This window comes from Pavona decussata, unplaced genomic scaffold (genome assembly GCF_977016875.1).
Source record: "Pavona decussata unplaced genomic scaffold, jaPavDecu1.1 SCAFFOLD_383, whole genome shotgun sequence".
NCBI lineage: Eukaryota > Metazoa > Cnidaria > Anthozoa > Scleractinia > Agariciidae > Pavona > Pavona decussata.
In genome coordinates, this window is record NW_028145756.1 from 566,629 (window position 1) to 592,500 (window position 25,872).

The 25,872-nt window shown below is 37.8% G+C and overlaps 1 protein-coding gene across 2 annotated transcripts in view; it reads left to right on the forward strand.

The window, feature by feature from the left end:
• Positions 1–699: 699 nt before the first annotated feature.
• Positions 700–25,872, forward strand: part of LOC146451853 (uncharacterized) — a 97,960-nt gene continuing 72,787 nt past the window's right edge. The window contains exons 1-16 of one of the 2 annotated variants that reach the window (XM_085098547.1): positions 700–829; positions 1,573–1,762; positions 1,852–1,923; positions 2,791–2,862; positions 5,250–5,309; positions 6,296–6,370; positions 7,976–8,053; positions 11,130–11,201; positions 18,260–18,334; positions 18,882–18,953; positions 20,332–20,397; positions 20,910–20,981; positions 21,173–21,244; positions 22,051–22,122; positions 23,049–23,120; positions 23,502–23,570. In XM_085098547.1, the coding sequence (XP_084954673.1) occupies positions 796–829; positions 1,573–1,762; positions 1,852–1,923; positions 2,791–2,862; positions 5,250–5,309; positions 6,296–6,370; positions 7,976–8,053; positions 11,130–11,201; positions 18,260–18,334; positions 18,882–18,953; positions 20,332–20,397; positions 20,910–20,981; positions 21,173–21,244; positions 22,051–22,122; positions 23,049–23,120; positions 23,502–23,570 (1,223 nt within the window). In that variant the 5' untranslated portion in view covers positions 700–795. The remainder of the gene's footprint in view (positions 830–1,572; positions 1,763–1,851; positions 1,924–2,790; positions 2,863–5,249; positions 5,310–6,295; positions 6,371–7,975; positions 8,054–11,129; positions 11,202–18,259; positions 18,335–18,881; positions 18,954–20,331; positions 20,398–20,909; positions 20,982–21,172; positions 21,245–22,050; positions 22,123–23,048; positions 23,121–23,501; positions 23,571–25,872) is intronic. The other variant, XM_085098546.1, reaches the window with a different exon arrangement.

Below are 25,872 nucleotides of genomic sequence, written 5' to 3' on the forward strand. Positions count from 1 at the left end.
TCATTCCCTTCCATTTTCCGCTACTGTTTTGTTTACTTTGAAGTTCCCTTGCTAACTATTTTCGAATGTTTTTGTTTCATTTATTGAGTAGTTATCTTCTGCTGTGTCTCGCAATCTCCTGACCTTTTGACGTCACAGCATATCAGGATCGAAAGTAAGTTTCATAAGGTTCGCAGCTGAGAGACCTGAAAAGAATAAAACATCTTCCATTCGAGGGCAAGTTTTTATCAATGCTTTATAGTTCACCCTAAGACAATTTGAGCACAATTTTGTTTTAAAATAAAACGCTGGCTAAAGGCAAAATACTGCAACAAGCATGACCCGCTTGCCAGAAAGAACGATCTCTGACATTCAGGTTCATAATTCGTGACGCCAGTCTGAAACCATTATTAAGCGGTCGCACAAGAGGAAGGCTAATGGCCATAGCATGCTTACCATCATAAGTGCATTCCGTTAAATTATTGATATTAGCCTTAGTTTTATAATTAAATCTATCATATAGAATTAAAGGATACGACTATTGACAAAATTGATATTCATAGTGATTTCTGGCTTCCTCTAACGTTCGTAATTCTTGACTTTCAAGATGGTTTTCAATTGTTTAATTTGCATGAATTAAATTCACTAGCGCTTTCTAGTCTTTCTTATGTAGTTAGGTATGAACCTATAAAGGTCTGATAACATCCGGGAATAAAAGCTTGCCTTGGTTGTTTTGGAGATCTCTTGGAAGACTTGTTCAAACAGTCAATTTCTCAAAGATTACTGCCTTTAACGTTTGGTAAATTTATTTTATTAATGGTAGCTAGAAGCAATCTGCAAGAGACAAAAGGTAGGCATAATGAATATCATATATTTCTTATATCGACACTCATTTTTAACTGAGTGTTTTCACGAAGAAAATATATTCGTATCAGAAAGGAAAACTATGTAATAAAAATCTTCATATCAGCATCTCAAGTTTTCCACTAATTTTCTGCATTTGCTCGTGCGATTGAATAAAACGAAACCACGGCTGGAGTAGAGAACTGGCTCAAGAAAAATGCCAAAGCTGATATGTGCTTTAAAAAAAAGCAAAAATAGGGCACCTGAGACCCAGCACTCATACTGCTCAAAACGATCATACTCATCGTCTCAAAATTTTAATTTGTGCAGCCTTTACTAGCAGCAGAGTTTGATTTATAGGTAACACTAGAACACCCAAATTAAGGAACTTTTCTTCGTTACTTAAAATACAGAAAAAATATAACACTAATTCATAGACGTTTAAATTCTCCTCAATCACTTAGTTGGTCAGTTAGTTAGTTTGTATGTTAACGTTTTTCCGAAAACAACGATCACTTTGCTGGAAATAGAAATAAAGTCACTAGTGTATGTATCGAGGCGCTATCTTGTTATGGGAAAAGGAACTGAGATCCAACGATAAAAGGATCTGATGCGAAAAATACACCGATGTCTATATGTTCTTGGTTGACTATATCACTGCCCCAGAACGCTTGTCAGAAAAAAACAAGTACTAAAGAAAATTCTTGTTACCCTAGTCTTATCTAACGCAATTTCGTGATCCTTTTTTAGAGGTGTCATTAACAATGTTTCCTCAACTGATGCTGAAAGTGTTAATTATGTGGTCCGTGGTGCCTTGTGACAGCATACAGCGTAACATTTGCAACTGTACTGCATTTGGGAAGACAGATTTGATAATAGTCAGCCAATGCCCCGACAGTGATCAAGTACCAGCCGGGATTCCATCAAATACCGTGATGCTGTATGTTTCATGAAAAACTTAATTTAGTGAGTTCATATTAAGTTACAATTATTCTCATTTGTTTAGTTCTATTTTATATCTCGTTTTAGGAATCTTTCAGCGATTTCTTTGAAATTCGTTAATGAAGACTCCTTTGAAGACCTTACTTTACTAAAGAAAATGTAAGTGCCATCACGTAAAATTTTTACTTCTTTTTCCTCAGTTCTTTCCTTTCCTGTGTGTATTATGTATTATCTAAGTACGTGAGCATTATCATGGAGTGTCAACCCTCAGCTCTAGGATGTGAAAATAAATTAGAATTACAAATGAAAAGTTCCTCAGCTGTAATAACTATGACGATGAAGTCCTTTTTCTAGCCTTTCACCGTTTTCAATTTCTGATAATTTTAAACTATCTGTGATTGGCAGATTTTAATTTTTCCTCTTTCAGAAGGTTATTTTATCGAAAAACCTACCAATATATCCAGCCTGATGATTCTAATGAATTGAAATTAATTGTATTATTTATTATATCCTATCCTAAAATGCAGCCATAAAATACCTCTTGTTAAAAACATTTTGAAAGTTAAAAACCGACGACGTTTCGACGTTGAACCAATGTCGCTTTCAAGTCAAAAAATAGGCTGATAATAATGTATAAGTACTAAAAAAGACAATAGGTGTGTGTTGAGGCGTGGATTGCGTTCTTTAATAAAAAGCATGTCGTACACCAGGGATTCAACCTTTGTAAGGCATTTGCGTAAAATCCGAAACGGGTTTTCATTCTGAGATGACACGAATTCCCATGGGCCTCCAAACTAGATATTTTGTTTTGAAGAGTAAGGAAACCTAAATTCAGAGAACATACATAATGATTAAAATAACTTTCCCCAGTTGTTGTTGTCATTGTCAATAATTGTACGTTCTAAGGAATTTTCATTAAATAAATTGAATCTATATTCCTTTATGATTTTGATGAACACTAAGTACAGTTAATAACAATTTTGAAAAAATATTTACTGACCTATCATTCTTATCCTTTCCATCCAGAGATCTTTCAAGGAACCTTCTGAAGTTCATTCCACAAAACACCTTCCGCAATCTAACGTCGCTTGTAGTTATGTAAGTGACACATTTGTAATTAAGAAATGGATTCCATCGGGCCTTACATATGTTATTTACAGATGATGTCAAAATACGGTAAGAAAAGAAAAGTGGAACACGATCCGAATGGGTGTGTGCGTGAGTGTGTATGTCATTGATGTTCTAAGTACATTTTACCATGAGAAATAGAACGAAAGTTAAACCGAATAAGTGCATTTAGACTAATATTTAGGCAATAAATGCAAGGAAACGGTGGTTTCCTTCAGTAATATATCGATATAATTCTATATCATTGTCAGACTAGGTATTGTCAGACTAGGTGACAATGCGGTAGCTAAAGTTTAAATACTAAAAGGGTGGTAAATAAGCATCAATAGGCGCGTGAGAATGAAATAAGTACAAAACAAAAAGAGAAAAACTGTCATGAGAATAAGCAGAGTTCTCTGCTGGCCTTCAAGCCATTGTTCAAGGATGGCGATGAACGTTTTATGTGATAGGCTTCTTTGTATAGAAGGAGGTTCCAATTGTCGTCACTGTCAATTATCTTTGTGTTGCTACGCACGGTTTCGGTGAAAGATTCTTTGGTGGTCGTAGAAGGTGGGCCGGTCTTATTGGAGAAAATGTCTGGAAAATTATACAGGCCTTGAATGTGTTGGATATTATCACACTGTCGAAGATGTTTGTATATAGCACTTTCTTTATCCGTGAGCGCGTGTTCTTGTGTGCGAGTAAATAGAGTTCTGTTCGTTTTGCCGATGTAAGAGCAATGGCAGCCAGGACAAGTGAATTCGTAAACAACATCTGATTTGCATAATGCATAAATCACCTCCCAAACAAGCCAGGATTCAACTACTATATGGCTTACCATCCCATTCGTTGGTGACCTAACAACACAGCTTACTAAGAAACTTAAGCATAAACCGCGCAGAAGTCTCGTCGACCCGAATGTGGACATTCGAATAAAACAGAAGACCACAAAATTATGCTTCTTCACGAGTACTAAAGACAAAACACCACCACTCTGCTTATTCTCATGACAGTTTTTCTCTTTTTGTTTTGTACTTATTTCATTCTCACGTGCCTATTGATGCTAATTTACCACCCTTTTAGTATTTAAACTTTAGCTACCGCATTGTCACCTAGTCTGACGATGATATAGAATTATATCGAAATATTACTGAAACAAACCACCGTTTCCTTGCATTTATTGCCTAAATATTAGTCTAAATGCGCTTATTCGGTTTAACTTTCGTTCTATTTCTCCTGAAATTATCAGCCGGTAATAGTTACATTTTACCATCTTCCGTGATCTCATATAACCAAGCAGGTCCAAGGAAAAATTGAGCCTACTCATTCATATGAAACTTTTCAGTTGAGAGGCATTTTCCCTTTCATGCTGATTAATGTGTCAATCAGAATCTCTAAAAAAGCTTATCTTAGCAGTATTCAGGATGCTTGTCTGATTAACCTACGAGTAATTTAATGGCTTAGCTGCCACAAGTCTCCTGTAGCTCAGTGGCAGAGCATCGGAATTAGTAATCGGAAGGTCGTAGGTTCAACTCCTGTTGGGAAAACTTAGTATGGCTGTGTCACTGACTAAAAATGTACATATCATAACCCTTTTTTCCCCGTTTGGAGAAGTATGACGATCCAAATATTTGAATGTCGGATATCTCCTGCGGTTAACAAACCTGGAAAATTGTTCCCATCGGTTTTTGTGGGATTTTTCGCAAAAACGCTAAGTTTGTTCCAAAATATCTTGCTCTTTTGTTCGTGACAAAGCAAAACAGTCTCCAAAAATGGCCAATTTTGGATTGTCTTCATTTGAGCACGCACCAGTCACACTAAGAAAATACATCGTCTGTATGTTTGCCCTTCAGTTTATAACAGAATGTTGACGTAATTAAATTTTGCCTAACTAACATATATCAAGCGAACCCAACAAGAAAATTTATCAAAATACTAAAAATGTCGGATTTATTCCGCGGCAAAATGTCTGCAAATCATAAATTATTCTAAATAAGTTAAATGTTTAAATTGTTTGCGTAATTGTATCGCTGGTATTTGTAGCTGGTATTACGTATTCTCTGATCGTCTGATTACAACGCAGGATTCTTTTGTAATGGGTGCAATCAAAGTTTCACTGGAAATATGTTTTGCATACTGTCCTTTACACTTCAGTTAAAGTATGTAAATTTTCGAGCGCATTCAGTAGCATTGTAAAGAAGTAGTGCAACTTCTCTTAAGTCGGTAATGTACAGACGAATAATTTCGTTAAATACCCTCTAACACAGAGCAATTGAAGTTCAATTAAAACATTCGAGAACATTCTTCATTGCAGCATCTGCTTGTACTATTAAATGTGGAAAAAATGGTGGCAAATGTGTTTTTCCCTTTAATCGCAGAAATATTCGTGAGAACTTCATCAAGGGTGGTTTTCATTTACCGGAAACTGTTATCAGGCTGTAAGTCTTGGTTTGAATTAATTTAATGATCTGAAAATGTGTGTAGCTTACCGTGAATAGTCGTGGACACCTTTTGACAACCAAAGAATATAGGTTTGAAATCAAACGGGTTGGGTGGGGGGGAGGGGTGGCGGTCCGGGTCAGGGTTAAAGAAAAAGGGCCTGGGACAGAGAAGCGATCTTAGCGAGGGCTATTGAAATCCGAAAAAAAAAAATGGGGGTAACCAAACATTTCTTAGAGACAATTAATCGTCGATGATTCTAAAACCTTTTCGAAAACATAAGTGTATGGACTTTTTTTTTCCAAATTTAAGCTTAATTACCTCTGAAAATGCCTCGTTTCTTCTAATAGTCTTTTGGGATTCCAGCAGCGTGTGCTAAGAGCGTATTCTCGCCGCATAGTCATAAACCTACCAAAAATCCATTTCAAGAAGCAGCTACCGTCCTTAAGAAATTAGAGATGCGCTAAATGTACCAAACAAAGCAATGCGATTTTAACTACAAACATTATAGTGAAGATATTTCAAAGCTCAGAACCTTGATTTTGACTGCGGTTCAGATAAACTCAACTTAAGATAAATACTGCCTGATAAAATTCAATTGATTAACCCAGCAATTCTGTGGCTTTATTAAGACTGAAAAATTGCGAGAAGGAAATTTGTTTTCATTAAGCGGCGAACAGCACATAGAAATTCTAAAATGGGAAATAAAATTGCAAAAATTCAGTAAACCGTGTAAGGCCCAGAAGTATAAAACTCGCAGTAGTAGCTCTTCCCACTTACTCTCTCCGACCGCATTAGTTTCCCATGACTGAGTTTCGTTGCGCACGCGCCGACAAAAACCAGTTCCAGGACCCCAGAGTCTTTCCTGGCGACCAACCGCTGGCCAAAGAGCGACCATCACTCTGGGTACAAGATTAGAAAAATTGGGGCCAATTTAAGTCAACCAATTACTTGCGTGATGATAATACAGAATGTTATCTTTCAGTGATCTACAAAACAACCTACTTTCATTCGCTGACTTAAAAGTCATCCTGAAGGGATTACAACGTCTTACTTTCTTGTAAGTCATTATTTTTAATTTATTAAGATCGATCATCACTTCGTTCCTAAATCATAACGATGTTCCATTCAATAACAGCCCGTACTATTTTGCTCTTGAAATTTAATTTTATATTATATTTAACAAATAGATTCCATTTTGCCGTGCGTCAGTACTCTGATAACGCAAAGATGACGTGAGAACAAAGAAGTACGGTACGAGCCGCAGGCGAGTAGTGTGACTGATGTTCTCACCACGTTTTGACGTCCTCTGTGCGTTATCAGAGTACAGACCCACGGCAAAATGGCATCTATTTGTTTTATACAATAACCAAGACATTTCAACACATTTCGTGAGCGGGCATCGCGTTGCCTGAGCTGAGTCAAAACCTTTCCATCAAACTCAGTTTTAGACTACTGCACACATGCAGCTGTGATCTTCTAAGTTCGAGTATAATCCGAAAGAATTTCACTAACATTTTTTTCAAAACTAACCTTTATTCCAGAAGGAAATCCTTACCCCAAAATATTTCAGCATGTAAGTCGTTTCACTGCGATTTGTAATCGATTACTCGCCATTACGGGAGTTTTATCGGCGAAATATTTCGACAAACATTTGCTTCCTTTTCACGTCAAAACAAAGTTCTAGCTTTCCTATCCTGTCTGAGGTCACTCTCTACAGTCTTTGTCCAATTTTTTATTGGGCAGTTTTCCTTTCCTGCGAAAATTTGCCTGTGTTTGTCCGCTACTCGCAAGCACAGTTTTGCAAAACTTTGTTGACCAGTCGCTCTGGCTGGACTCTAGACTCTGATCACGTGCGCCGGTCACACCACTCGATGACGTCAATCGTGCGTCTATACTCTAATTACACACTCCTCTAAACCAATCAAAACGCGATTTTCACACAGTTCATTGTATAAAAATGCATATGATCTTCTTATCCCCTTAGAGCACATAACATTCCCCTCGTGCCTTACTTACACTGGCCCCACAAGTTGGGAATAGTCCAAAATCGGAATAGGAAGAAAGAGTCTTACCACTACGTTGGGTTTCAATCTCCTACGTAGGCTGCATCTGTAAAATTAACAATTATTCCCCAATGTAAAATACAAGTACCACACACCGTAGGCAGAAAGCTTGTGGTTGCGTTCTCTAACAATCCGCCGAACTAAGTGGATTCAAAGGTTGAAAGGTTGAAATCAGCGATGTAGAAGTGCATAGCTGACTACCGATACCAACTTTAATTTTGGTAGCCAATCATAGAGCGCTTAAAACACGTGGAGCAAATCTAAACACGTTCATAACTTCATAACTGCATGAATATCAAACATGCATCATATATCACCTCCAAAACTGTCCGAAACTCTTTCCCTGGAGGCCCGCCAAAGGAGAAAAATAAGGCAAAGGATATCAAATCGTACCACTGTTCTCGTCTTATAACTGCTATCCGATTTTGTCCCGCGTGATTTGTTTTATCCAATGAAAACGCTCAGAAATTAACTGGTGGGCCATAAAGAGGAATCACATATATATATTTAAATAAGTTATGAAACAGGTATTAATTTTTACAAGAATAATTAACGTTTATCTTGAAATAGGTATTAATTGTTTGCTGGTAAATTTTCAGGAATACTGACAGAAATGAGCCAATTGGACCTGTCCTTACATCAGATATTTTTGAAGGTTTTGACAAAATGGTTCATTTGTAAGTTTCCAAGGTGGATTAAACGTAACATTAATAAAAGAGAGACCCTCACAGGTATGAGCGCAACTGAAAAAAAAGGCCTTAAACAGGGTTCCAACAAATGACTGATCTCTCATTCCAACTGAGGGCTGGTTTATTTGTGAATTCGTAATGTATCGTAGAGGTGAAGAGATAACTGAAATATATGGTACAGATATATTTCAACTGCGGATGAAATTTTTAGTAAATAAGAGAGCATCGCAGCTATGCACGCTACTTAAGGGGTTTCGAAAAGAAACCCTGAAAAAAGCCAGGCTTGCATGTTCAACGTTCAAACATGTGAGGGCAATACCGCTGCAACGCTCTACACATGTAATTCTTGCGGTACGCGAATGTCTACAGTTTGTGTTATTCATTTGCTTGTGTTCGTTTCATTAATCTTAGGGCCTCTTCATATGATCTCGGTTGACCGGGCTAGCCCGCTTACCGAGATCTCGCCCTATTCCTATTTCTTTTGTAAAAAATTCGATGTGTTCATATGAGAAGGCGGGCCAGCCCGGTTACCGAGATCTCGGTTTCAGCGACCGATATCTCGGGAGTCCGGGACGAAAATTTTCTCATATGAACACGGTATCCCGGTCACCGGGATGAAGTCTATAACCAAACATTCGCGTCTTAGAACGGATATATTTGATTATTACGGCTCATTTCTGACATGTTCTAGTTCAAAATAATTCCTTTTCGTAGTAGAGATAAAGATATAATACTTTTGAGGTTTGTAGAACCGATAAAAATGAAAAATTCTTGCCGGGCTTGTTCGGTAAATATCACGCTCGATTGACCGCGTCACCACTTTTCATCTCGGTAACCGGGACGAAATTTCCCATATGAACGGACTGCAAAATTCATCCCGCTAACCAGGATCATATGAAGAGGGCCTTAGAGAGCAAGTGAGAATAATTGTAAACAGGGGCCATCAGAGGTCCTTGTTGGTTTACAGCGCTTACCAATAACACGCGACCTATCACCTTCAAAAGACTCCGATAAAGTTACGTTTTGGTGGACGTCAATCATAGAAAAGCCGTTGAAATTATTTTGAATTCTGAGACCATTTCAAGGCAACAGAATCAACAGAATCCGCTGACGAACGGTAAACTTTATGAAAGTTGATTTCCAAGACAGATTATCTAAAAAAATGGGCATTGTTTAGACAAAGCCGTATTTTTTTTTATGAAATATTTGAAATCGCTACACCTGATAATAAATCAGCGATGCGTGCAAGTGAGTAAATTATCACGTGCAGTGAAAATTGAAATTTTTAATTCAAAAATACATTTTATTTGCGCTTGATCTGGCTTGAGAATCAATTTAAATAAAGTTTACCTTCTCTTAGCGAGATAAAATTCTTAGTTTCTTGCCGGGTTACCTTGCCGGAATCTTGTCAGAATTCAAAATAATTTCAACAGCTTTTGTTTGATTGACGTCTACCGAAACGCAGCTTTATCCGACTCTTTTGAATGCCGTAGGTCGCGTGTTATTGGTAACCACTGAAAACAACTAAAGCACTCAGCTGATTAAGAATCCATTCTGGTGGTCGTAGTTACTAAAACCCGGAACGACCCACAACGATCCACAACGATCCACAACGATCCCACAACGATCCACAACGATCTTCAAACGACCGAAGAAGATCTCAAAACGACCAACAACGATCCCACATCAAAAAAACAAAAGAAACCACCCAAGCAAAAAATATCAAAAACTTAACTTTTGAATTTTTTTCAAAAATTGAAACGCATACTGAATAGCAAACAATGACTCACAACTACCAAGAATACCTTTGATATTCCGGTAACACATTCATAAGGTTGTCAAAAACAGGACAAAATAATTGAGCAAATGCAGCTTTTCACGAGAAAGAATCTCCATTCGAAGACACATTTGTAAGTACGATCGATGTCTCTTCGGGCGGCCATTGAATAAAGATTTGTATAAATCACACGAAAAGTTTCATCAGCTTTGCTTTCCGTAAACATCCATCTACATTCGTGCCGCGACGCGCTATAGTTTCTTGCCGATTTCTGCGCTAACGAAGCGAACTGAGATTGCAGTGTTATATGACAATTAATGACCATCAAGACGACAGAGATCTCATGTACATATCTACCACGAGTTCCATTGTACGCAATTGTTTTAAATTCATGCAAGGAATTCGATAACGAAAAAAATTCTAGCCCCCCATAACTTTTCTAATGGTCGGTGCCTAATGTAACCAAAGAACAAATGGAGAGATAACTATACTTGACAAATAACACTTCGTTGAGGCCTTGCTTCAGAAATAAGGTCTATTAATGATTTACTTTGTAGTGGACTGTAGTTACTACAAAGGGCACAACGCGGCACGAACGTAGACGAAAATTACCCTAAGTAGCCTCAAGATGGATGTTTACGGAGAGCAAAGCTGATGAAACTTTTCATGTGACTCATACAAATCTTTATTCGATGGCCAAAATCCAAAAGTTAAGTTTTTGATATTTTTTGCTTGGGTGGTTTCTTTTGTTCTTTTGTTGTGGGATCGTTGTGGGTCGTTTTGAGATCGTTGTGGGATCGTTGTGGATCGTTGTGGATCGTTGTGGATCGTTGTGGGATCGTTGTGGATCGTTGTGGGTCGTTGTGGGTCGTTGTGGATCGTTGTGGATCGTTGTGGGTCGTTCCGGGTTTTAGTAACTACGTTCTGGTGGTTCGCAATTCAGGAACAGAATTTGTTCCTGGCTTAAGGCCGATGCAAATCGAAGTTTGAAGCCAGTGCCAATTAGCAATCCAATTAGCAATCATTTTTTTTCCAAATTTCGCGATAAATCTTCAATCCCGCTTTCATTAAGAGCATCTGCAGTACAGTAATTGAAGTGTAGTTGCATGAAAGACATAAATAGTTTGAAGTGTGTCAAATGAAACAAAAGCCCTTGAATGTTTTAACTGGCTAAGATGTTAACTGCAGTTACAAGTTCTCCCACTCATTTTCCGTTTGGGTGTAGGCTTCTGCAGGCGTTTGTCCCTAAATAAATAAAGTGCCTATAAATACATTTTCCTTTTCTAGATCCATGGAAAGTTGCAAGCTGGAAAAGATCGAGAGTGGGACTTTTCATGCAATGAAGGACTTGAGCCTTCTGTAAGTTATTATGTGCAAATAAATGAATCAAAGTATTTAAAGTGCTACTACGATCAAAACTTCATGTCAAGTATGAAACAAAAATGCGTTCTCTACAGCTTATCCGATGTGGCTGTACCTGTTTTGGTCACTGAAATGAAGTTTGGGCCCCGCAAATTGAAAATATTTAACCTTGAAAAGTGGTGTTTTTCGAGTCCGCCATTACGAATTTATGTTCCAGTGAGCCCGCGGTATGAAAGCGATTGGAGTTGCGGTAATTTTATTTAAACCTATAGCCCACTTTGAAAATGAGTGATGGCCTGGGTCGAGAGTAACTGCCCAAGTGATTGTGGGATTGTTTGGGGGGACGCAAAAATGCGAAGATAATAGCCAACGTCCCCCCAAACCTTCCCACAATCGCTTGGGCAGCTACTCTCGACCCAGGCCATCACTCTTTTTCAAAGTGGGCTATTGTGTTTTTGTCGTGACGTCATTCTCTCAAGTCGTCGATCAAGCGAGTACATGTAGTTCTCCTTCTGGCAACGAATTTCATAGCCGTATTGACAAAACTAATACAGAAAGCTTGCCTGGATCGTCTTCGCACGATGTAGGCAATGGAAATAAAGAAATTATGACTCTGTAGAGCGAGTTCCATCTGAAGAAGAGGCAGCCGAATAAGTTCAGCAACTAGCTCTTTTACTACAAGAAGAGGAAGAGCAGACTTGGCTGAGTCGTTCATCTCTCGGGTAAGATATCAGAGGTTGATATTTAAATCTGTTATTTGCTGTATTACCAAAACAGGCAAGTTTTAAAAGTGTAGTGCCTGAGAATCCGCAACAATTTCACTTGACTACTAGCCAGTTCATTCCTCGGAGACTCGGTTGAATTGAAATCGAAGTCAATTTTAGGTTTAGCTAACTTGCCTTCGAAAGTTTAGAGTGCACAGTTTAGTTTCGGTTACGAACAAGCTTACTGTTTTTGCGCTTTTTACCATTGAAAAAGAATCTAAATTGTAGTGAAAAGCTTCACACAATGACTTTGATTTTCAGCTATCGTTCTCTTGTAATTGATGCTAAGTTTCCTCTTGGTTCAATATTTTCTCAGGGGCACATGTTCAAATCACTCCCTTGAGCGACTTACCAAGCCTGGAGAGTACTGGTGCTGCATGGACATCATTGTATCCAGATGTAAATAAGTACAATTGTCAATAAAAAAAAAATTTGCAAGACAACAAAAATTTGCAATGATTTATTTTTTTCCCTTGCACCATCATGAACAATGTAATAGTAACAGTCTCCTGTGTACATATATTTTGTAAAGTGCCTCACATCAGGTTAAACACCACTGCACTGGATGCTTAAAACCACTGAAGAAATGACTAGCTTTATAAATCCAAATTTATTAGGGCATGTTTTCTGTTAACAAGCATCTACCTAGCCAAATGAGGGGAGGAAAATATAAACTGAAAACAATATTCTTTGATTAAAGATCGATGAGTAACCAGGCATAATAAAATTTTTAAAGACGTTCTCTGGTTAAAAGTTTAAAAACACTGAGCTTTCGATTGCCAGTCTGCAATCTTTAAAAAGTGAGATGTAAAAACGAAGTCAGAAATATATATACAAAGAGGTGAGAAAAAAAATGACGAATATGAATAAATACAATAATATAAGGGAATTACTAGTGTGAAGAAAAAAAAAAATGATGACATGAATAATGTTATAATAAAATTGAGTATTGTCTTGGCAGATGTTTAGCATTATTGTCTGCCTGGCTAGTTATCGCAGTGTGCTAAGATTCCAGCGTTTTTCTTACGCGTGAATTGCCTCTGTCGATGACACGTGCATTCTCAAAATCAATAGTATGACCTTCGAGCCACGCATGGCTGGCGACGTTAGAACCACTTTTAAAAACTTTCCATCTGATGGGAGTCTAGATCCCCCATCAGATCGGCAAACGAACGTTGTCTATAATTTCCCCTGTGCGGACTGCACGTGGAGTTACATTGGAGAAACGAGCAGATGTTTAAACACTAGAAAAAAAGGAACATATTCGAAACACCAAAGTTTCACTTTTGGTGCAGCGAGAATTGGGCAAATGCATGTTACCAAAATCTAGTAAAGTTGAGACTGTTGTGAGCCACCTTTGATTTTTTTCTCAAGGTTATTGTTCTTAATCAGTTTTTTTTTCTTAGAAAATGTAGATTCAATTTCATTTGTACGACAACAACAAATTTGTTGGTGAAACAAGATTCTGGCACAAAAGAACAAAAAAATTAATGTACTGCAGACAATGAACCATAAACCTTATTCCAAAATTGCTATCATCTTAAAAAATTAGCATTTCTTGCCTTGTCTACAGCTCAAAAATCAAAAGAATTATATATTTTTACCTTGAAAAGGGGGCTTGTCAGAAATTAGGGAACAGTAAGCACAAATGATCTTGAGCCACAGACGGCAACCTGAAATCACATTTGCAAAGTCAAGCCACAGTTATCAACAAGAGTTTTTTCGGTCCGTGGTAAGGAGCAAAACCACACCAAAAGAGAAAACATTTGAGTTCTGGTTGCCGTGCGTGGCTCAGGAACTTCTGTGCTTAAGCTCCATATCAGCAGGATGGGGGGGGGGGGGGGGGGGGAGATGGAGGCTCACGAAAAAAATAAGCAGTGAAAAACAGAGGGCCACATAAATTTATGCTCTTGTGATCTCAATTTATAGTATGACAGGAAGAGCAAAGTCATATATAAAAGACAACAAAATTTGTTAATTTAAGTCATTATTTAACAAAAGCAAGGCAAGTATTTAGTATTAACATATTAACAAAAGGAAATGTCTTGCATAATGGCGTTAGATGATGCCAATGGGCTCTAGAGATGATTTGAATTATGTTGGGGTGAAATGTTTCCAATAAGTAACTTACAGTTTGCCTCCATTCTTATTTTCGTTTTTCTGATATTGGAGCTACATTGTATTACCTGCGCACGGGGGAGGGAGATAGGGTCATGAAATTTCATTTGCATCGCTACAGAGGGTCACATCATTTCCATTGCTCAATTTTAAAATGTCCACCACGCCCCCTCCCTTCAAACTAATTTCGAACCAGTCCCTAAAACAGAACCCTATGTTATGGAAAGAATTACAAAGAGGAGGCATGATGAATGGAGAGACAAGAGTTTATTTTATTGATCCTATTTGTCAACTGAGGTTTGATGACAAAAGATCAAGAAAAGCCCTTGAGAAAGGTCAGTGCACTTCAACTGCTACAGCTGTACATGTAGTTGAGGAGGAGCACTGGCCTGTTCTTGGCTGTCCACAGTTTTTGCACATGTTGTGCTTTGCTAGGCTTGTTTTGGCCTGTATTTAATAGTAAGAGCTGGGTTTTGAAGTTGTTGCATCTCAGCGTCTGAAAAATAAATCAAAGTTTAAAACCATTACCAATCAGGATAAGAAACAACTGAATATGAGGTTTTCTTAAAACCTTCCTTAAGAGAAACATAGATAACCAAAAACTCAAACTATTTCTTCAAGGAAACCACCCAAAAGAAAGAAGGAACCTTTTTGTAAAGGCCAAAGGCCACCTCATCGAAAGCTAAGTGAAAGTGGAGTATTAAAGTGCTTTAGAAACACAATATAAAATGTGTTTAAAAATTTGTGCCTGCTATTTGTATAGGTGCTAAACAAGGAATCGAGGAATCACCAAAGATAAAAACAATCGATCAGCATGAGAATATTCACACATTTCGCCCACTTTACATAAGTTAACTTTTTGCTGTTCCTTCTTTTTCATGCGGAGATTTTTTTCAGAGTCACGATCTCCTGATCGCTTACCCTTTCCCAAAGATCGAGGTGTAATTTATTGGCACTGACTTGGGTCGCATGCCTGAGTGTCCTTCGAAGTGAACCGAGAAAAATATAGCAAAACGTGTAAGACAACAAACCGGACCCACACATCTCTCGTTCTGTTGGCCGGACTCGCATGCGGCTTAATTCCTGCCGCTCGATTAGAGCAGTTGTTATACCACTGGACAACATAGCGACTTTCCACCATTGAAAGAACGAAAAATTTTTCGTAAACGTGTTTCAAACCGTATGTGAATTTAGCCTCAAAGGTCTCGCCTGGGCTTCGACTTGAGAGAATGACGTCACTTGTTTTTCCCGGGTGACCCGGCCTCTGTTGTCATTGGAAACCACCTGCCTTTGATAACCAGGCCACAGGAACATGGCGGTTCAATGGCGCATGAAAATTCGTTGAGTTTGAGGGCCACGAAAACGCATTTTCCATCATCGTATGAGGATATAACTTGGAAATCATGTTCTTTCGGACATAAACTACCAATCAACCGCAAATAAAAGGTATTCGACAATTTGATCGTAGTAGCACTTTAAACTTGAGTAAAATAAGGCACTCTCTTTCTTCTCCAAAGCTCTGTATCGCGCTCGATTGATCTAGTTACGCGGCGAGGGCGAAAGTGCAAACAGAAAGACATGCGCGCGCGAAGAGAAGGAAGTAGAAATACACTGCAGCGGGTCCTTTCATCTTCTTGATTTGTCACTGTTGGCACCCCTTTTTAATTGATAGTACGGCCCACTTTGAAGAACGATTATAATTTCGCGGAAAACAGAACGCCATTTTGATTTGGAAAAAACAAATCAGACTAAGCGTAATCTTAAATATTGAGCGTACATACTGAGCTATATACTTTTTGCTTATACTTTTTCCATAGATAGGCCATTGACTTTTGCTGTTGGCTGAAAGCTAACAAGCTCAGTCTAAATGTTGCTAAAACAGAACTAATGATTATTGGATCTAGACAAAGACTACCTGCCCAATGTAACGATATAGAAAACGGAATTGATGACCTAATCATCAAGAGAGTCGATAAGATTAAATCTTTGGGTCTTACCATAGATGCCCAACTCTCTTGGGGTAAACACGTTGAAGAGATTTGGAAGAAAGTCCCTTTATATCCAAAGAAACTTCGGTCCAAATTTATAACGCTTTAATTATGCCTCATTTTGGTTATTGTAGCCCCGTTTGGGACTGTTTGAGTGGTCACTTGAGTGATAAGCTCCAAAAGTTATAGAATCATGCAGCCAGAGCTAGTACTAAATTACCTTTTGATACGAGCTAAAACCACCCTCTCTCTACCCTCGACTGGGAGAGGCTATCTCTTCGGCGAAAGAAACAAAAAGCCTTAATGATGTATAAAACCATAAATAGCCTTCGTCCGGAAAATCTACAAAGTCTTTTCTCTCAGCGTCACTCTGCTTACAACTTAAGAAACTCTGAGGGAAGGCTGTCCCTGTCCAAACCAAACACCAATTATTTGAAACGAAGCTTTGCTTACAGCGCAGAGGCTTTTCTTACAGAATTGAAGCGTTAGAAACTAAAAACTATAATAAGTTGTACTCCCAGGTGGTTTTTCGGTGAGATTCTTTGCGTAGAATACCGCAGGTATTTATGGCTAGTTTGTTGGAGTTCTTAACGAAGCCTTTAAGAGAAGCCGTTGGTTCCTTAAAAAAAATCGTAAAATATTTATAAGAAGAGCTAGCTAGCTATGTTACAAATAAGAGAACTAAAAAGCATTTAATGAATCGGATTTGCGTGTAAGCGATTCAAAAGTTACGATTGCCTGATTCAGTAGTGTAATGTATGTTGACATTATTTGAAGTTTTGTTGTCATAATGTCATCATAATGAGGTTCAAAATTGGAAAATGAAAACGAGGAAACTCAGAAACGACCTCGGCAACTCGGAACTCGGGAATGGCCTATAACGAGCGGCTGCCTTTAATAATCGAGAACTGTACTTCAGCAAACACTTGGTCGAATTCTGATATTGCAAATTGAAAGAGTTTAAAGATTGAAAGAGTTTGAAATTAAATATCAAAGAAAAAAAAATGACCTTATTTGTTCCAAGTTTCAAGCTCTGATTCCAACTCTTTCCCCACTCAAGAAAGATCGAATATGCGTGCGATACTTCCGGCTCACGATCACGTCGCGATATATGAGATTAAAAATCTGGAGCCCGTTAATGTATTCAAACATCACAAATTAGGCCCTAAAACTAATCAGACTGACTAGTAGACAGCCATTACATGTTTTTCGATTCCAGATTTTTTTCTTTCCTGCTCTAAAAATAATATATTTATTCTGGTCAATTAGCCTACGGAACGTATGCAACAAATTTGCACACATTACGATGTCTCAGGCAAAAGTAGCGCAAATCAAATTTTACAGCTACTTTATCTCTTTAAATGAAGCAGACGAATAGTAAAATGGAGAAAAACGTGTGATTTTGTTCCTGCCGTGTTGTTTTGAGTAGTCGTTTTAGCAGCGGCGGCTCAAATCAATAAGCCAGTGTAACAAAACAACTGTCACTCGATATTCACTTACCTGATCTGGCTGACACGCACGTGATCCTGGCCAGGCATTTTGGCATGGAATCCTGCGCGTGCAGGGCGCTTTTAGAACTGTAAATAGTGAAAGTACTGCTTGTGGGCCAAACTACGACTGCCCTGTTGATGAAACACGTTTATTTTAATGAAAATAAGCAATGGTTTCAAGACCATTTTGAGTAGCGTACATAAACCTTCATGCTCTAGAAAGCAGCTAGCGAGTTTGGAATCTTTATTGTATTACTTTTTTTCTGGTGGGATGGTTGGTCTAGGTTTCTGTAAAGTTTTAAGTTCATTGGGTTATTTTAGACCGTGAATGGGGCTTCGTCCTTTGACCTAGATTTTCACGGTTTTTATCGGCCCGTGACCGCACCTAGGCCGAATTTAAAACTTTTGCAGTTTTCTCTAAAAAAAAAAAAAAAAAAAATACCTTGAAACTTTAAAATATGATTATGGAATAGAGTTAATCCAAGGGTATCTTCAGACGAAATATCACAAATTCGACCAAGTGGTCGCTAAAATGCAGTTCTCTATTCTCACAGCTAAAGTAGTTTTAATGAAATAAAAAGTTTGCATAACATTTGAATCGATGTTAGAGACATTCTGAGTTATAACAGTACACGCAAGGAACATTTCTTTGTTTACTCAAGATGGTCTTTGGAGGATTGCTTGATTTCTCGCAGGTCCCTTGGGCATAATGAGTTGTCTCGCATGCAGAAAGGCATGTTGGAAGGGCTTGGTGATGCATTGACAGACCTGTAAGTAGCTCAGTTGAAAAAATGGTTCCCAGCATTTGTAGTTCCATTCACTGCTAAATCCCTGCAGCCGGAAGTTTGAACACATATTTATTTATTTATATATTTATTTATTATTATTATTATTATTATTATTATTATTATTATTATTATTATTATTATTATTATTTTGCAAATCTTTATTAACTTCAAAAGAATTACAATATTAAAAGCATACGAATGAATATTGGTGGTAGTACAAGTTCATTTGACCGTATTTTCTACAAAAGTTATTACAACATATGGATTTGCGTTACAAACTACACTTATCGCACGGCACAGACACAAAGATATTATTATAATAAAATAACGCACAGTTACCATAAGACATACAGCAAAAGTTAGCATTAGTGAAGATTGATAAGAATCATAGTCAGAAATCTCTAAAACACACAAAAACAAAACACGAAACGCAGGTCACAACACGCATCACTTACGCTAACACATAGGGTCGTATAGTTTCTGTGCTTAATGCACTTATTTATTTATTTCTGCTCTTTGTGTTTTCCAGGTTTCTAACCAATAACAGAATAGACGAAATAGCTGACGGAACATTTAAACGAATGAAATTTCTCAGCCGATTGTAAGTGAAGCCGTAAGATTAAACTAATTTAACTACAATTATTGTCTGCTAGCGGGAAAGAAGTTGACACATGTGTATATTGGCCGCTGTGAAATCATGTCTTGCGCCACGCATAGGTGTATTCTGGTCAATCTTTGTCAATGTGACGAAAGATCTCACAGTTTATTGGTATTGAGCTCTTCTTGTGCGTGTGTGTGTGTGTTTTTGCACACACGTTAACGTTACTGCCCTCATTTAAAAAGCAATCGACAAAGAAATTTAACCTGATAACACTGGCTCCCAAGTGGGGTAAAGGGGGAGGAGAAAAATCGGCGATTAGAAGAAGCTGAAATCGATGTGGGGCGAGAAAGAAAATGCTTGGCTTGCTCCCCTCGCCGACTTTTCTCTTCCGCCTTGGCCAATACGACCAAAATAACATAACCTCTCAACTGGCCCGAATCCAAATCCGAAATCGTTTCGACACCAAATTAAATCTCGTTATCCCACTACCTGAAGGACCAAAATGTTCGGTCGACGTCACGCACATGAGGTTCGAAGCGGTTCTCCAAAAATAACAATTATAGCGTATCAACTTTCAAAAGTGATATATTTTTCTTTAATTTTTACTTTGCTTACACGGCCAATTTATTGTATTATCGCTTCAAGATTTCAAACTGACCAATCAAAGTTTTCAATAAAAAGAAAGGACCAATCAAAGTTTTTAATAAAAAGAAACAATGTCATTACAAGATTTCCCATCAGGGATTTTCAAAAGGAATTTTGACGCTATTTCTTCTTTAGCTTGGAAATGCAAGCGGAGAAATCTCCTAAAAAGCTGGTTTCCTGAATGATTCTTCTGCTGGCGCTAGGTCGACTACACAAACACATCCATCATTTACTGGACAGATTGCTGCAATGAACCCAATCATCTATTGCGTTTGTTTCGTTCATGTTTTTGTCATCATCTAACGACTTTTTTCCGGGCACCAGTACCGGTAATTGACGCTCGTGATCACCTTTTCAAGCGTGACGAATATATTGCTTTCGGGGATTGGATCATGTCGCGTTTACGTTTTCTAGGGGCCTATTCTGCCTGGCTCCAATACAGAGTCGTCACCTGGATTTCACCTAGCTTAATTATGTCAACGACAGTATAGTTGTTACTGTCGTTGTAACTTTTTCTAAATCTAAAAAGTATGGTTATTGCCTCGTTGCATGTATCAAACGACTACTTAACGACAAACAAAATATGCTGAACCTGTTAACATGGGAGAAACCGACAGTAATAAAAAAAAATAATTAGAAAATATGGACTGTCAATAGTCATTTGACAGGGAAGTACTAAATGGATAAAAAAAGCAAAGGAATATTTGATAACCTTTCACCGATTTACCAACAGGTATCTAGATTACAACTTACTGACATCAGTTCCAGATCTGACTGGAATTAGAACTATCTCAAACTTGTAAGTACATAGCATTGATTTCAATAGTCTTGCCACTATTAGCGTTTCCCCTGGAAAATGGGATAATATGTCAAACAAAAACGTTTCGTTTTCAGGATCGAAACATGTTATGTTGAAATACAAGCTTAATACGTAATATGGGATAATGTGCGTTTTAAGAACATCCAATTTCCGAAGGGCATCAACCGATTGTTTCCTATACAGAAAATCTCTATTATTTAATTAATGGCTAACACCGTGATGGTTTACCTTAACTGTTCAGGCCCACTAAACGAACGCAATCCTTTCTATTTTAATTGAATCTGATTATAAGTTGTTAACCCTTAATTTCTAATCGTAATAACGATTAATAATAACAGTCCCTAGTTTGAAGGGCTCTAATCATAAGAATCATTGGTAAGTATTTTCTTTTACTTTACTTCGATCACTATTTATTTGCTTCACTCTTTTTGTTTCCTATTTATGTTTGTATTTTTCTTTCTCTCTTTTTTGTTTATCTTGATTTGTCTCAGAGATTTTTCAAGCAACCGCATAAAGGATATATCACGACTCGGAAAGTCTGGAGCCATAGACTGTTTTGATCTGTAAGTAAAGCCATGACAGCAAAATACCTAAATGCCGCTCCGACTCTGGGTACCGGATTGTTTTGTTCTCGGATATAATAACTATAGTTAATGGATACTAAATGAATTTTGGCTTTAGCGTATTTCACTCAGTTTTAAAATATAAAATAAAAATTTTGACTGATATTTCAACTTATCACGTTATCCTCCAGGAGACTGACTGAAAATCTGATTGACCACTTACCAACAAATATATTTCAGAAGATTCATGTCAAAGGATGGCTGTAAGTTGGACAACAAGGCTCAATGGGAGTCATCTTTTTATTCACGTTTAATTAACTTGTGTACCGGTGCGTTAAGAACTTTTACATTGAGAATAGAAAGGAAGGTTGAAAGAATTGAAAGTGGCCCATTATGAATATGTGAAACAAGTTAGAAAACGCAGTAAAAACAAATAACGAATCAGAGACGTTTTAGAAAATTGCATAGATCGGATATATGCAATTACTTGGCTGAGAGAGTTCTGAAAACTCCAAAGGCCTTGTTGGCATTTTTTTTTTTTTCTATTTGAATAAGATAGTCTTCAAATTAAAGTGTATCTTGAGTGCGTCAGTTTTGAACTAAAAAAATGAGCAAAGTTTGGATCTAACCAACCCGGGTAATGAACAAAACAACTTTCGATAATTTGCCTTCATTTATTCTTACTTAGAGGATATAAAAAAGGAGGCAATGTCCTTAAGACCCATTCAAGTCGCACGTTGTGAAAACTACTGAATTTCTTGAATTAACGTTTAAAAAATGGGTCATTTCAGATTCAGATCTGAAGTTAGGTTAGCCATTAAGGAACGGATTGGTAAAAAGTAAGGTGCGTTTGTGACATTAATTAAAGTCTTCGAATTGATTATTAAATTTAAAAGCCTGGTTTTAGTCTATTTATAAGAAAATCATTGTAAATTACTAGACAATTAAGTTCAATTTGGAAGCATCGCGGTTGCCGTGCTTTAATTGCCATACGATGTGATCGTTTGTTTGATATTGGCACAATGGATCGTTGTACTTTTAATATACGGCGTATTTTTATATCTTTCAGTGACTTATCTTTCAACAGTCTGCACTCCCTTCCAAAAAACGCGTTTATTCAACTACAGGAGTTGATGTTGTTGTAAGTAATTGAAAATTTATGTGGTCTCTAAGTCATAAAAGAGGTATTTAACTGTTTTCATTTTTCATTTTAGTGTGAGCAACATTGTCGATACATTTCACTGACGGAAAGAACAACAATGATCTTATTTTCAGTATTATGATAATCACAGCCAAATACAAATAAAATACTTTTGTGATCTTTGTAATTAAGCCTATTCAGCCTTGGATTTCCTGAGTTCCTGAGCTGGGAGAGATGGGGGTGGGGAGTACGGGAGCGACCGGTCGGGGACTCCGTGCCTCTTCAATCCACAGGCTGAATAGAGTTAAGAGAATATCTCACGCAATTTGTTATTGTCATTTTTGTTAGTATATTACAGTGGCCATTTCTGACATTTTTGTCTTTTTTGCTGCCAATATTATGGTTTTGCGTATTCCTTTCCAGTCTTTAAGGTTTCTATGTATGACAAGAATTATTTTTTTGCCGGTTAATTTACCACAAATGTTTTCGACGTACGATTTACTTTACAACAAGTCAACGTCAGTGTTAAGATCAAGTCTGTAAGGCTAAACGTATTTTTTCCCTGTGTGATTTCCCACAAGTGGACGAATAAGTAATTTCTAAAACATCTGTACTTTCCGCTTCTTTTGTACTAGTCAACGTTTTGTTCTTTAAGTTCGTTGTAGTTTTAGTTAGTCTAGTTGTGATTCTTATCTCTTTTATTTTTTCGTACTTTTCGAAACCGCTTCGCTTCCCTTGACTTCTCTTCGCTACGTTACCCAAACGTTTCACTTCTATTTGCAACTGTCTAACGGGGGAAGCTGTGATTCACATATGTGCACTGTCCTATAAGAAACGAGAGCTCAAGTTTTTAAGGGAAAGTTTTGGTCTTACAATATCAACTTCACTGTCGATCTTTTCTTGTATTTCTTGTTATTATATTGAAGGGGATTAAACTTCAACAACATCACCCAAATCAGCTTTGACACGTTTGCTGGACTTAAAGGTCTAAAGACTTTGTGAGTTAATTTCAATTTCACCTAAATCTATATTTAATTGGTACATTTCATAGTTTGTTTTGTTTTATTTGTTTTTTGAAGAACTTCAGTCTCACTTTCTTTTTTGTGGCCAGACCCACAAAGCCTTCCTAAGTTAAGATGTATACAAAGAATTTTTCTAAGCAATAGTCTACTGTTAGTCCAACAAGGCACTATTCTTAAGAAACAGTTCATAGAATACATCTTACATAGGAAAGCTTCCTGAAATGGCCTTAATGATACGGAGGGAAGTAAATCCATTAAAGTATAGCTTACTTTAAAAGGTAACAAAGTTAAAGCAGACAATGGCTTTTAAGTTTCTTCAAGTATTTGCAATCTTTCATCATTATGTTTTTTCTTCAGGATGATGATCAAAAATAGACTAAAGGCTATCCCGAACAATACTTTTGCTGACACTTCTCTGCGATCATTGTAAGTAATATACAAAAAGACAAAAGTGAGAGAGCTAGCTGTTGTAATCCACTTCACTGAGTCTCTTGCTCCGTTACAGAGTGGTTGACAATATAGTTTTCATTAGTCGTAAATTATGATCATCCGGGTGAGTGTAGTCCTGAGAAGGACTGTTTGTGGTGACTTTGACTGACGTTTCGACAACCTGAGCGGAAGTCATCTTCAGAGTCAAGTGAATTGTGGAACGTCAGTAGGTGGTATATACGTCTCTGGTTGTTAACCTGATTGATCAACGAAGTCCAGATGTTATTGGTCGTTTGTCAGTAAGCCGTGATCTTATTGGCTGTGAAGACGGTAAAAAGTGATTGGTGCGTTTCGATCCGTCTTTTGTTAGTCAAAAAGTCCGTGGGTCTATTGTTAGTAAAATGTCTATTTTCAAGCACTGAAACGACTGAAAAGTGACGAAAACATCGTCATACTCCCCGCTGACAAAGGACGAGTGACTGTTGTTATGGACAAGACAGACTACTACAACAAAATGGACACTCTAGTTAATTAACGACAAACAGACATACGAAGAACGGAAACGAGACCCGACGCCATCACTTCAACGTAAAATTAACAGTAAACTACTTGACCTTAAGAAAACTGACGTTTTTGACATACAACGTTACAACAGACTGAGGTGCCGCGTACCGCAACCACCTAAACTCTACGGACTACCAAAACTACACAAACCTAACACACCCATGTGACCAATAGTCTCGTTCTTCGGGTCCCCGACTTACGAACTATCCAAATACTTGACTACTATACTGAAACCGTTGACAAACGAATCCCGACACAAACTACAGTCTACCGAGACCTTTATTGACGCTATCAAGACATTACAAATACCTGACGACTACAAACTTGTGACTTTTGATGTGAAATGACTGTTCACCAGTATTCCACTTCAACTGGCTCTAGACTGTACTGCTACCGCCATCGAGAACTCCACGACAAAACTGCCACTGCCTTCAGATGACTTAATGGACTTACTGAACTTCTGCTTAACGTCCACGTACTTCCAGTACAACGGAAAGCACTACAAACAGTTACACGGAACAGCTTTGGGCTCACCAGTTTCTGTTGTTGTAGCAGAAATTGTCATGCAGAACATCGAGGAATAAGCCCTAGCAACCTACAAACGGACACTACCGCTCTGGTTACGGTACGTAGACGACATCTTTACAGCAGTACACAAGGACGAAATCGACGATTTTCACGAACACCTTAACAGACAGAACGCTGACATACAGTTTACTAAGGAGATCGAAGAAAATGGTAAGATACCTTTTCTAGACTGCTTAGTTACCCGTAACAACAACGACAACAAACTAAGTACAACGGTTTACAGGAAACCAACACATACTGACAGACTACTGTACCAGTCATCCTACAACCCTACTTCTCACAAAGCAATGACTATACAGACCTTAACAAGGCGAGCACAACTGGTTTGTGACTCACCTGACAGACTCGCACACGAAAACAACTACTTAGACAACGTCTTCAACAAGAACAACTATAACAAGGACTTTGTTAGACGTAACACTTACAAGAACACTGAACCTAACGTCACAGACAACGACGCGACTCCCGTATTTACTGTAACTATACCTTACGTAAGGGGCGCTTCTGAGGTTATCACACGGATTCTGCAACCCAACAATATCTGTGTAGCTCACAACAACAACAAAAATACTTTATTCCACCCCATTATAATTACAATAGAAAATATAAATACATACATAGAATAGATGAAAGGGGTGCTGGCTGCCCGAAATAACCTACTACCCGAAATAACTACTGACGAAAGTAAAGGAGAAAGACGAACCGAACCGCAGACAGGGAGCAGTTTACAAGATCAAATGCTGCGACTGCCAGGCCACTTATATTGGTGAGACTGGCAGAAATTTAAACGTACGACTGATTGAACACAAACAAGCAACTAGAAAAGGTGATATCAACAATCACATTGCTGAGCACCATCTACAAACGAACCCCAGAATCGAATGGGACTCTGCAAAGTGCATTGCCTACAGTACAAATTACTATCAACGACTCACTCTGGAATACAGGTTTACTAACTTAGAACAAACGCCACTCAACCGTTGCCTACAACTACCTGCACAATACAAACGACTTATTGACAACAACAACGAAACAGACAAACAATACACATTCTACTAACAATAGACCCAAAGACTTTTTGACTAACAAAAGACGGATCGAAACGCACCAATCACTTTTTACAGTCTTTACAGCCAATAACATTTCG